This window comes from Macrobrachium nipponense, chromosome 11 (genome assembly GCF_015104395.2).
Source record: "Macrobrachium nipponense isolate FS-2020 chromosome 11, ASM1510439v2, whole genome shotgun sequence".
In the NCBI taxonomy this organism is placed as follows: domain Eukaryota; kingdom Metazoa; phylum Arthropoda; class Malacostraca; order Decapoda; family Palaemonidae; genus Macrobrachium; species Macrobrachium nipponense.
The window spans coordinates 46,723,551-46,737,774 of NC_061087.1; the positions used below are offsets into that span (position 1 = coordinate 46,723,551).

General features: G+C 38.3%; 1 protein-coding gene across 16 annotated transcripts in view; it reads left to right on the plus strand.

The window, feature by feature from the left end:
- Nucleotides 1-14,224, plus strand: part of LOC135205702 (uncharacterized) — a 1,031,110-nt gene that overhangs the window by 556,239 nt on the left and 460,647 nt on the right. For all 16 annotated transcript variants that reach the window (XM_064236823.1, XM_064236798.1, XM_064236782.1 and 13 more), the window contains one exon: nt 10,609-10,659. In XM_064236823.1, the coding sequence (XP_064092893.1) occupies nt 10,609-10,659 (51 nt within the window). The remainder of the gene's footprint in view (nt 1-10,608; nt 10,660-14,224) is intronic.

The following is a 14,224-nucleotide window of genomic DNA, read 5'->3' on the forward strand; positions in this document are numbered from 1 at the left end:
GAAAGGTACAAAGTCGTCTAAACTTCTAAAATGAAGCGGCTGACCTGGACTTACAGCCAATTTGTGGGTTTAAAACCTTTCTGTGTTCCCCGCCTTCAGGAAAACCACAACGTGGTTACAACCTTGATTCCTAATATGCAAAATTCAAGGCCTCAAATAGACAGCAAGGAATTGGCTGCAGACATTACCCTTCCATCATAATGCATGCTTTTATGACTAACAGCCAAAAATAGTTGAACGATGTACGGACACAGTCAATACCTTGCATGGGTATGGTTAGAAATGATAATTTTATAAAATTTCTTGATATGGTAACGATATAATAAGAGTAATATAGATTTATCATATGAGTATTTGAGCCAACTATGTTTATAGTATTTACAAAAAGGCTATGTAAGATATCCTATAAACTAATGGAAGACAATAAGTTCTGTTGGTTATCAAATTTTAACTTCTCTTTTGAACGTGCATTTAATCAAATTCAACAAATTCCATCAGTATCCTGAAGGTGAAGTTTTACAAACCAGTTTATTGATAAGAAGCTGACAGGTGAATATCAGCAAATCTGCAGAATTGTGTACAGTTATACCAACAGTTTGTCTACAGTATAAGGCGAAAACGATGGAAAGTTCGTTTAATATTTTATATATATATATCTCAACAGTCAGGTTTCTCAGAAACAGATCCAAATGGGGTCACATCTCTGCCTCCCATGCATATGCTAATAGCAAGAAAAATGAATCATCAGAATGTAACTATAGTATAGGAATATAAGAATTATAATTTGCACCCATTAAATGATTAATTTTGTAATATGCATTTTGCTTTCAGAATAGTAGTCTCTAATTCATAGTTTTCACATATCTGTAACCTTGGTTTTATTAACAGTAATCTCTGGATATATTTTTTTCTATTTGAATTGGAATTCGTATTACATAAGGCGACAATATATACCATATATTACACACACACACACACACACACACATATATATATTATATATATATATATATATATATATATATATATATATATATATATATATATATATATATATATATATATATATATATATATTTACACACACACACAGTAGAGCCAGGTTTCCCTACCAGAGGTAAATACAGGAAGCGAGATGGGCCGGAGAATTTGAGCAATGGAGAATGTGACGGACAGGTGTTGACGTGAAATAAAAGCTTTAAATTGCGACAAGATACAAAAGCCACAATAGTTTTATGAGTATTGTCTTTCAACATTTGACACCTTCACGTGGCACGAGTCACAAAGCCGCTAACCCATAGTAGGGGGATAATGCCATCAGTGCACCTCACGTGGTGCACTGTATGCAGTACTAAAGGGTGTCTGCAGCGTCCCTATGGTCCTTAAGTGCACCTCTTTTCAAACCTTTACTTTACCTCCCTTGGCAACTTCCCTTCTTCGGCCTTGCTGTTCAGTCCCTCTCATTATGACTGTAAACGCAGCTGTGGGGATCGATCCAAGTTCCGCATTTAGGATCTCCTGCTTTATTTGCTCTACTTTCTTGATCTCTATGAAGCTGTCGAACCGCTCCAACTCAAGCTCTCCACTGAACGGCTGAATGAGCCCTTCATCTTGGTTTGACGGCACAAATTCTATAGAAATCAAGTCAAATCATAAGGCCATCAAGCGAGCTTTCGAATAGATAAATGCGTAGAGATAAACACGTTTGATGGAAATGACGGAGACTGAAATACAACGAACTAAAGTCCATCAAAACATCTGTGGATATAATATAAACGCGAACAAAACCTGTCGAGTTTTTTACATCATTCCTTAAAACGGACAAGGGTAGAAATGAAATAATCATAATAATACTAATAAAAATAGTTGTAAACTGGGTATGTTTGAACAAAGTGTAACATACATATGTTATAGACTGATGTAACGATACCGGCTGAATTCCTCTGCCGAGGTTGTAGACTTGACTGAAGAGAGAAAGTAGATCACGATGAAGGTCATCCCTAAGGAAGACTTTTTTTTTTATTTATTTATTTATTTTTTTTATTATATGTAACTGTTGTGTTTTCAACAGGAGTGTTGGGAGCAAGAAAGAAAAAGAGCTGTACGACTGATCAAAGTTTTGCGTAGGGCTTTCATTCATCATTCATAGCCTGTTGATGCAATGGTGCAGTGATGGTGACCTTTACACCGAAAGAGCTCGTACCGCTGGTGGTCTCTCGGTGAGAACGAATCGAGTGGTCAGGTGTTTATGCTCTTATTGCTGATCGGGATTTGGATGCTTCGAGCGGTCAAAGTTTATGACTGGCGTTCCAGAGGATGTCTATATTGAATGTCCCTCGGTGACTTGCCGCCCACCCGCATGCTTCCACTGGCCATATCTTTCGGATATCAAAAGACTGCAAATGAATGGGCGACGAGTTTGGGAAATGCCATCTGGACATCGATCAAATGTAACGGAAACGTCGAAAGGCCAGTTGGCCCCCCCGCAAAAAAACCACCGGAATTTCTTTCATCATTGATAAGCTCTCTCTCTCTCTCTCTCTCTCTCTCTCTCTCTCTCTCTTCTCTCTCTCTCTCTCTCAATTTTGCGTAGCAAAATGGTTTTAGCTTTTTTCTTCTTCCTGCAGATGAAAGTCAGTAATATCGAGGAATGGAAAAAAACGGACACTTTTGACATAAAAAAAAATCAGTCCTCTCAATCATCGTCACCAATTATTATCATCATTGAAGATCATAATTGAAACTGGAATTAGTCATGCTTCCTTTCTCGTGGTACCATCTTCTTTCTTCTTTATTGTTCTTCCTCCATTTGGGATTTCAAGGGAGCGCTTGCAATCACAGAATATCTCGTCATATAGAACATAAGCTGCCACATAAATTACATTAATATTTTTATATATGTATATATATATATATAATAAAAGGAGCCCATAAAAACGCCAAAATACAGAAAGTACTATATTTCAGAGACTGCTGTCTCTCTCTTCAGATAGGTAATGATTCATTACCTTCCTGATGAGAGAGACAGCAGTCTCTGAAATAGTACTTACTTTCTATATTTTGGCGTTTTCATGGGCTCCTTTCATTAGATGGAATTTTGTTGTAACAGAATATTTTTACCACACACACACACACACACACACACACACACACACACACACACACACACACACATATATATATATATATATATATATATATATATATATATATATATATATAATGTGTATGTATGTATGTCTGTGTGTGTGTGTGAGAGGGAGAGAGAGACAGAGACAGAGACAGAGACAGAGAATTCAGTGCCATTGCATGGCGGCAGCACCCATAATGTCTTGACCAACATCTTTCCTAAAATTAGCCCCAAGGAATGCGGGACCGGATAAGGCGAGGTCCGCAGGAGCTGATATGAATGATTGAATGCAACATTGCTCGGAAATCTAAGCAGTGATTGCTTGCGCATTCACATTAATTTACGGAAAAATGACTCGCTCACCTTTTTTATATCCCAATGGTTATATCCTATTTAGGGTGATCTAGGAAGTCTCGTTAGATATGTCATTTTCTACGTCGGTGCTTAAATATAAATGTATATATGTGCTTCTTGCGTCGAACGTTCCTGGTTTCATCCATTGTCGTTTGGCTATCCACACACGACCGTTAGGAAACGCAAAAAGCAGCATCGATTGTAATGGGTTTTGGTTTAAAAGAATAACTGAAAGATGACCTGTTATCGAGGATATTGGTGTTTTGAAGACTGTGGTCCACGAAATACCATACTACATTCAAGCATCCATCCACTGTAGATCTGTCACCTCCTCCGAACTCCTAGGCAGCTTAAAACACCCCCCCCCCCCTCCCCCACTCATCGTGAGTCAGCTCGGAAGTTTTCAGTTATTTCCAGAGCTTAGTTGTCCATGAATTGTTAGTACAACGGAATGGTGTCCTTGTGACTTGAGCGTTTTCTTGATTCATGTAGAGGTGGGGAAGGGCAACTGAAGAAGTCAAGAATGACTGTATTAGTATTGCCGAGATGCAGATTACATTTGTTGTCCTAAATAAGAATATTCGCTTTTCGGGAGTGCCATTTCAGTTGCGAAGACTGGTTATAAGCCATCTCAACAAAATCTTTTCAATTACTTGACTTGTCAAAAATTTTCATGAATTTGCATGATATGAGCAGTCTCTTGGTGTTAGAATGTGAAACCATGAATTATCTATGGGCGTCTGGTTTACTGCTAATATTCTAAGATATCAGCTGACTTGATAAGGATCCAGCAACCTGTGTTGCATATCACTGATCCAGTTGTGTGAGATGTCATGGTCGGCAAAGATGAATGGCAGCAGATGTTTGTTGAAGATTAGTTCGTAAGAAAAGTTTCCTCGGAAGTTAAACCCTCAATATTGAGGTGGTGATTAACGCTAGTTTTCTTAGCGCTAGCCGGACATTCTTCTTGCTTCAGATGTATTCTCTGAAGCGTGATGATCAGTGCGCTCCATTTCATGGCGAGCGCAGCCATATCACCGAGATATGCTTGTCAACAGGAAGTGAAGCTCCCTGAGCTTTTGGAAAAATGAGGTATGGAAAGGTCTTTCATGGTTGGTTCGCATTCCCTTCTGTCCACCATTTTTTATATTTTTAAAAAGAGCACCTTTTCAAAATAAAGAACTGTAAGGTATTGCAGTGTATTCTTCATTGTGCTATTACGTCTGTACTCAAAATGCTACGTCAGTTTTGTAGCTGTAGAGCGATCATTATTATGAATGCCCAAAAATTTTGTTATGTAGTTGCGGAAAAGAGGTTATTCGTGTTTAAATATGTGTTTCTGCGTTGAAAGGCGCTCACGCCTCTCTCATGGAACTAGGGGGCAAAGAATGGGAGACTGTGTGATGAGTATATATATATATATATATATATATATATATATATATATATATATATATATATATAGATATATATATATACATACACACAAAGACGGTTGCTTTCGATTGTGTTGAGGAGCTGCCATGTAGGAGCTTCCATGTAGTTGAGGTCATTCAGCGGCAATCGCCACATTTTTGTGGATTGGGGTGTCAGGATGCCATGGCTACTTGAAATGGTGGTGTCTTGTGCAGTCTAACCGATATATAATTTTTCCCCTTTCTGATTCAATGTATTGGAAGGACAGAAGAAATCGAAATGCACTAGTTGTTTTGAGGAAAAGCGTTCAGTAGTTGAAGTGAGGACACAGTAATCTTTTGGCAGGGGCGTCTGACCAAAGCTGAGGATATGCATAGGATACCTGAGTGCATCCTGCTAAGTAAGATGATGTATGAGGTCATTACAGCTGTAAGATTTGAGGGTCCAGAAAGCTATTGAGTTGCAGAGTAAAAATTCTAGAAAATAAAACACTTCATTTTTAAGGGAAAAGATACATTCTGTAGAAGGAATGCAAGTTGTTGCTAGGGGAACTATAGAACCACAGCGCTTGACGTAATGGAGGTTTGCAAGGGAATATTGTAGGTTTCCCAACTCTCTTATTGGTTTTTATGCATGGATCATCGCTTTAGGAATATGGGAACGAATTATTATCAGAGAGAGAGAGAGGAAAGAAAGATAGAGAGAGAGAAGGAGAAAGAGGAGGAGAGAGGAGAAGAGAGGAGGAGAGGAAGAAGAGAAGAGATTTACTTTGCCCTTTGATATACATATTGCCAATAATTTTTAAGTACATAACTTTGCATAAAACGTGACAAATGGATAACCTTATATTAGAGAAATGGTCACTTATTGAATTTCCAAGCGGATCAGGCAAAGAAAACCTCGCCGGTCCAACTTCAACTCAGTTGAATCAAGTATAGCTTCTTCTTATCATCTCCCAGGAAGCATCTCTTGCCAGCCTCATGCCAAGAGGCTCCGCCAGATGGAAAAGTAGTTTTGAATGCTGGCTTGTAACTGGTATTGAAGTGAATCTAACGAAGGAATATTTTCATGTTATTCTTTTTACTGCTAAGGACTGAATTGAATCTCTTACAGAGGTTTCATTTTTCTTATTGTGACTTGAGAACCTTCACTATTCTAGCATTCATGATGTTGTCTTAAGACTTGGAGTTTTGTCGTCACAAGAGAGGGAGACTAATTGTCAGCACAATTTGTCCTTCAAGGAAGTTGCTAGAAATACCAAATGATAAAATGTTAAGAATTAATTGCCCCATTACCCCCTTCGGCGTATTATGGAAAGAAGGCGTGTTCACCCGATTCGCAATTTATTTTTCTGGTTTTATCCACAAGATACCGGTTAAGTTACTTACTGATGTGGATGAAATATGTATACGAATGAATGGACTGAAACAGAATGAACTTCTTTCGAGAAGGGTCCGGAACGGATGTATATGGGTTGAGGCCTGTATATTACGGTCTGCGTAAGTTTAAATCCCGTCTTAGTTTTCCTGTTTTTGAAAAAAAAAAAAAGAAAAAAAAGTGTGACTAATTGTACGCTGTCTTTCTTAACCTGTAAGATTTCATGAAGATCCGGACAAATGAAACGGACCTCATTCAGAAGGATTCCTGCTTCTAGCAATTGACAGAGGTGTTTAGTTTTCCTGGTCACAGGATATTTACGTTGGATTCTCATGATGAACCTTATGGAAACGATTCTCTTTAGTCGCCTTAAGCCCCGTTTCATAGTCTTGTTGGAACTGTTGCATTTTTGGCAAATGATGAGATGTTATGTTAGTCTCGAATTCTAGATGTGAAGGTTGCATCCCTTCATGATGACGGTCGTCACAGGGTTATCTCGGTGTAACATCCCTTGAGCAAGTGTGACCTTTTCTGGTAAATCCAGTTGTCTTCTCTCGTGTAACTGTTTCATAACTCGTTGAAGGTTAGTTTCCTACGGTAAAAATAGTCTGCATGATTTACCGTGATGACGTAGATTTGCGCCAATACCGTACTTGGCAATGTTCCCCGCGAGATAGATCTTGAAATGTCATCTTGGTATTGTTAACATTTTTCATCATAGTGATGTCAGGTTGAAGAGAGGCTGCCATTCAGTCACAAAAAGCCGTGCTCGGTGACGTGCTATAGTTTACTTCCTTGTTTATTGTACCTTCGCTCTTTTGTTGCACGTGTTCTTTTGACTCCAGGCTTCGTTTTTCCGTTTTGAAGCAGATTTCAGGCAACTCCATTCCAAGATTCTGTTCTTATTTCGAGAGATATTCATGGCTTCCCTGTTCCTCTCCTACTTCTGTCTTTTCGCATGCTTCATGAAGAGTATTGCAGCCGCAGACTTCTTATTGTTGCTTTTTCTTGCACATTCAAGTTCGCTCGAGACCTCTTGTCGTGTTCTTTTCAAGTCTCCATTTTAATTCTCTTGTCAAGAGATTTAAGTTGACGTCAGGATTTTTGTTCTCCTTTCTCCGTTGTCTATGTTATTTGTCCCAGCCTAGTTAGGCTCTTTTTGAGTATTCAGTGATTCCATTGTTGGTAGACATGGTAAGTAAGTTTGTGTCGTTTAAACTTCTTGTGTATGCACATGCCTAAATACGATTACGATTATTCTCTTTGCTATTAATAATCATCGTAGTTATGACAAACAGAATGTACAAAAAAACTGAAATCATCCAATTCCTTAATTTTTAAAAGGATTCATATGCATTAAAGGAGAATAGTATGTAATTTGTTATATGCATTTTTTAAAAATTTCTGTAGTACAGGTAACCAAAAAGATAGTTGTGGAATGGCTATGGTTGTCATTTTCGCGAGCACTGACTCTCTCTCTCTCTCTCTCTCTCTCTCACGCACAGTGTTGCTAGAGACTTTTGCGGTAGACCTGTATGGATATGTCGGCTTACTGGTAGTGTGGTCTGTAGGGGATTTCCTCAGTTGTGCCGCCAGTCATACAAGTGGTTCTCAGTTATGTTGCTCAGGGTAATTTTCCCAGCCATCTTTCCGCCTTTGGTTGGAATCGAAGTGTTGAGAAATTGTATTGAAGGTCAACGCTCGTTCGTTTTATTATTATTATTATTATTATTATTATTATTATGATTATTATTATATTATGATGTCCAACATTCGTACGGAACACTCCAGACGAATAGTAAGTAAGAAGCCTCTACAGACAAGAATATATCGATGGAAAAGAAGTTCACAAGGGATTGATGAATAAATAGATATCAGGATGAAGTGACCATCCTACCCAATCTTAATGAGTAACAGTGGAATATGATGCTTCAAGTAACCTTGCAACTTAGTCACTTTGAAGTATAACTATTTATAACACCATCTTGAGTGTTTTTCGGGCCTTCTAGCTTCCAATTTGGCTTCTTCGCAAGACTTTTATGTCTCCCGCACGATTTGCGTTTGCAGCTTCTTTTGAATTATTATTATTATTATTTATCAAGAGGGTTCAGTAAATGCCTGCTAGAGAATCTCTCTCTCTCTCTCGCTCCACCTCTCTCTCTCTCTCTCGCTCCTCTCTCTCTCTCTCTCTCTCTCTCATTGCCTTTTATAGTTCATTTACAGACCTGATAACGTGGCAGATGCCGTAGTGTTATCAACATCGTCATCTGCTGCCGGTTCCATTGGCGGAAGCCGGCCTTGGACGAGATGTCTAAGTATAAAGCGAGTGGCCTCGCGGGTGGATGCTGCAAAGCATTGCAGCATTAGGCTTGGGTCATGATCAACAGAAGAGTAATATTCGCCTTGAACGTTTGAATACGATTTTTGGCATTAAAGGTGTTATGTAACGACAGAATTTGCAAACATGTAACTATCATTCTAGGCTCGTAAACATATTCTATGACCGTTTATTGAACATTTATAGAAACTTTCTATATATGTGTGTGTGTGTGTGTATGTGTATATATATATATATATATATATATATATATATATATATATATATATATATATATATATATATATATATATATATATATATATATATATATATATTATATATTATATATATATATATATATATATATTATATATATATATATAGAGAGAGAGAGAGAGAGAGAGAGAGAGAGAGAGAGAGAGAGAGAGTGAGTATCGGGTATTTGGGGTTTTCAGCATTCCCACCGTATGAATGCAAATAGCATTCTCCCCTCGATGTCCGAGGTCTTCATCTCAGTATAGTACTGAAGAGTTTCCTCCATTGGTAATCTTAGGTGAGGAAGAGCTCAAAGCTGCTCTGATGCATTTATAAAGAATGACGTGGGGCTGATATTCTCTTGATCAAGATGCTAGAGCACGTGACATTTTCTGCAACTTCGCCTTTGGTAATGAAATACACCTGGGGTTTGATCAGGGGTTGCGTTTGGGGACCGCAGTCATGGTACTCTCACCACTAATGTTGACTCCTCTTCCCTTCCTCTTAACTGCCCCTCCCAAGCGTCGTTCTTGGCTTGTTTGTTTCTTTTTCTTCTTGTGTTGATTTTTCAGCTGGGAATTCACAAGGCGCTAGAGTAGTGGTGTCTCCGTCCTTTGTCATGTTTGAACAAAATCTATGCCTCAGAGATGAAGAAAGTGTACAACCAAAATTCGGCTGACACTTGTCGGTCATGATTATCAGGGTAGCTCGGTGTAGACTAGAGAGAGCGCCAGGTCAGGTCACCTGCTCAAATGAGTGTCTGCGGACTTTTAATTTTGATAGTCCATCCTTTCATGAAAGCTGCAAACTTAACGGTATCGTAGATGCTGTTTATGACATTCCCAGTTTCCATGTTCTTGTCTTCGCTCTGCTTGTCTTTTTCATCAGGTCACTGTACTGTAGGCATTACTTGAGGTTCTTTGCAGCGTCCCTTCGGCCCCGAGCTGCAAACCCTTTCATCCTTTTGCTGTACCTCCTTTCATATTCTCTTTCTTCCATCTTAACTTCCACCCTCTGACAATTGTTTCCTAGTGCAACTGCGAGGTTTTCCGCCCGTTACACCTTTCAAACCTTTTACTGTCAATTCCCGTTTCAGCGCTGAATGACCTCATTAATCCCAGCGTTGGTCTGTGGCGTAGATTTTATATTCCATTCTGTTTTATTCTATAATTTGCGATAAGAATGACGAGTTAATTTTGGTAGAGTTGTGTTCATGTGAAGCCTAATAGAACTGTGAATTTAAGTGACCGTCTGACTGCAATGGCTTCGTTGGAAATTGCCTCTTATCTCTAGTTGCACTTCATGTGTATCCAGTACATATCCTGTTTTCTGCTTTTCGATCTGATTTAGATGTTGATTGTTTTTTTCTTTTTCGTGAGTGTCTTTCACTTCTCTGGAATGATCTCGTAATGCCGGACAAGTTTAGGATATGATCATTTTGTAGTATATTCTTAATAATGAATGGGTCGTCCGGTAAGATATTGTTTGTATGCCAACATACACTTCTCATGCGACATTGTGTCTCTTCCTCGTGTCATATTTATTGTATTATGCTTGTCATGCTTGTAGGGTGTGAGCCCACTCAGGCGAATTGGGTTTCTGAAGGTTGCTGCTTTACTTCTATCTTTTCTTTCCAAGTGAGTTCCGCATTTTTTGTCCTGTTTTTCTTCTCTCTTATTAATGTGTTTGTATTTATTGACTTGATTTATTTTTGGTCGAATTTTGGAATTCATTTATCTTTTTGTATCCGTTTCAGGAGATCGAGATGAAGACCAGGAGAGGCTCAAACGTTACCATATCGCCAAAGGTATGAGGCTGAGACATTGCTCTTTCTATTCCGTAGTTCTAAGATTTCAATTTTCGACTTGGACTTTTTGACATGGCACATATGAATATAGTCGGATCTGCAATAATTCCACTGACCTTTTTGCCTGTTCGATTTGGATGTCGAAATTTCATGTTATGGATGATTAAGATCCTGCCCTCAACCTTCCCCCCCCCAACTCACTTCACTTATTTTGGCTGCGTGTCTTGGTCCCTTTCACAAATGCATGGGGAAGAAATGAATGTTCTGGTTGATTAGGCATCGATTTGAAAGTCACGTCATGATCACGGGAATGACTTTCAAGCATTCTGCCACTGCCATCCTGCCCTGAAACATCTTCACACCCTGCAGTGCCGAGTAGCAGATGGTCTTGCGTGCTGTGTACATACGGAATGAGATTGCTTAAGCTCTTCCAGAACTGAAATATTGTCATATGTGACCTGGCTCTTGGGTTAAAGTTATTGAAGTTATTGATCTGCTACTCGCTGAATTGTTTCGAAAATTTTCAGTATTAGAAAATGGATATGCACGGCTTTTTTTGGGTGTGGTCTGCAGTCGCCTGCTTTTGGTGCTACAATGATCTACGATGGCTTTCGATAGAGAGTGATTCTCCGGCATTTAATAGACTGGGTTAATGGAATGATAAACCCAGATTCTTCTTAAATAAATATTTGTCAGATTGATGGAAATCATTGCCTTTGTCTGCTATAAAGCAACGTTTTCGTTCTATGAATGAAATCAGCTTTACAAATATTCATTTAATTATTTATTTTGATGACTTAGATTTGACTGACTGCTTAGTATGATCTATTTTAATGCCTCTGGTGTTTATATATATATATATTATATATATATATATATATATATATATATATATATATATATATATGTGTGTGTGTGTGTGTGTGTGTGTGTGTGTGTGTGTGTGTATAACTGAATCACGAGAGTTAGGAACGTGATAAATCCATAAATAAAGATATATGCCACGAAGGAAGTATGTTGGTAGCCATGACTTTAGAGCAGTAAGGCACCGATTGTTTCTCTCTCTCTCTCTCTCAACCAATCCAACCGACCTCACATAATTATAAGGTAACTAAATCAGACTTGTGAATTACAAAAATACATTTATTTAAGAATAATAGGATTAACTAAATAAATCAAATTCTCAAAGAAACGAATGTTTAACTGAATAAGTTAAAATTCAAAATCCCAATAATTCACCACTGTTATTCAAACAGAAAACCCAAATAACCCTTGGGATCGAACCAAACCCATCCACCTCCTTTCTCTTCAGTAACTAACATTAGTTTAGTCATAAAATAAGCACCTAGCAAAATCATAGTCTCCCCACACCATTTCTACGGAACTATCGGGTATGTTCCTATTGAAGTTGCCAGAAACGTCTGTTAAAATAAAGAAAGAAAAGGGACCCCACATAAACCAAAATGACATAACTCAAAAAGTCACATGAAAAGGACATCTCGGAAATAAAGGTTTGAAATATAGGCAGACAAAGCCTCACTCGGGCTTAAAAGTACGCTTACCCAGTTCAGCTGTGAGCACTAACACTTAACAAAATACAACTCTATATGGCCATTCAACCAGGCCTCTTCTCCCATTTGGGCACTTCTCCGACTTAGTTATCTTACCTTCCCATTATGGAGGGGAAACAGCTCGTATGTACACAAGCACAAACTTTCTCACAAGACACTCCCCATAATATGACGTCATTGATTCGTCACAAGTTCATTCCACTGGAATAGAAGCATGGCGTCATACATAGCTCATTATCACACCCATAAAATCTACCCAAAACCAGATCCTTACATCCGCTCATGCACGGACATCAGACGTGATCTGTCTTGCTAAGGCAGCAACTTGACACATGGCGCCACCCCAAGTGCTGTGTCAACACTCCCGGAGCTAATGCTGAATCTGTTATTTTAAGACCCTGCTTGTTTCCATGAGAGTCAAAATGATGATAACTATCGTTTCAAAGAATGTCTTTGCTCATCACATCCGCTTATCAACATTATATATATGTGCCTATATATATATATATATATATATATATATATATATATATATATATATATATTTATGTGTGTGTATATATATATATATTATATATATATATATATATATATATATATATATATATATCTATATATATAGAGGGATGTCTCTGAAGGAAGTAATGCAATGGCCATTGACATTCTAATGGTTGTAACTAAATCGTGGATGAAACCCTTTTTGGAGTAGAACTCCCAGAACGTGAGCACTTCCCATCCAGACAAAGGTCCATCAGCAGTGCTCCGAACCCCCTACGCCCACGCGCGCACTCACACATACACATTTTTATCTTGCATACTGACTCTTGCAACTTGGATATCGTGGCCTTTCATATCATCTATCCAGTGATTTCTAGTTCTTTGTCTCCTCCTCCCGTATAACTTATTGCATTAATTCACGTGACCAAATCACCAAAAAAATCCACCCTTTCACCCATGCTACCTTTTATCACCAAAGTATATGGTATTTCCACAATTTCCATTCTTTAACTCTTTATGTATTATAAATGCCACATATATTGGATAAGCAGCTCCTCTCAAATACTTCTACCTTTGCTTCAAAGATAATCAGATTTTTCGTCTTTCGCCCATACCCCATTATTTTCCTTGCTTTGCCGTTTCTGTGACTCCCCTGTATGTAACCTTATTATAGTAAGGTTACATACAGGGTATATTTTTCTCTAAATACATCATCTGTGAATTAACCATTTCAATTCTACCGTCCGTATTCACATTCATCGGTCCATCTTCCTATTTCATTTACCCTTATATGAACCTCAGTATTGTTCGCATTTACAGTCGATTTTCGCCCCGTGTAAACACTTTCAAACTACCTTCACTATTTTCTGAAGATTCTATTCACTATCAAACAGAAGCCATTCCAAATCCGTTCATGAGTATTTTTCTTCATCATATAGATCATCACATCATTTTTCAGATTCACTTTGGAACAAATCAGGCTTGATTCTCCGATAAGCATTTTCTGGGTTCATGTTGATTACATGCAATTTTTAGTTTCCCGTAAAATACAACTATTGAGATGCTATTTGTCTGTCCGTCCGTACTTTTTCTTTCCTCCCTCAGATCTTAGAAGCTACTGAGTCTAGAGGGCTGCAAATTGGTATGTTGATCATCCACCCTCCAAGCATCAAACGTATGAAATTGCAGCCCTCTAACCAGAGTAATTTTTATCTTAAGGTTATTTTAGTTAAAGTTGGCCACGATCGTGCGTCTGGCTACAGGTGCCAACAACACAGTCCACAACGGGGCCGTGGTGAGAGTTTCATAAGCATGTTACGCAGTACAGAAAACTCGACTGACGCATTTTTTTTTTTACTTATTTCTATTTTCAATATTAACATTTGAGGAACACACCTTCGTCTGTACCCGCACTGTTCTTACCGTGTCAAGCCCTCTGTCATCTGGCCTCATTTTATGAATTCGAATCTTTCCATACAACATCCGTGGTTCACTAA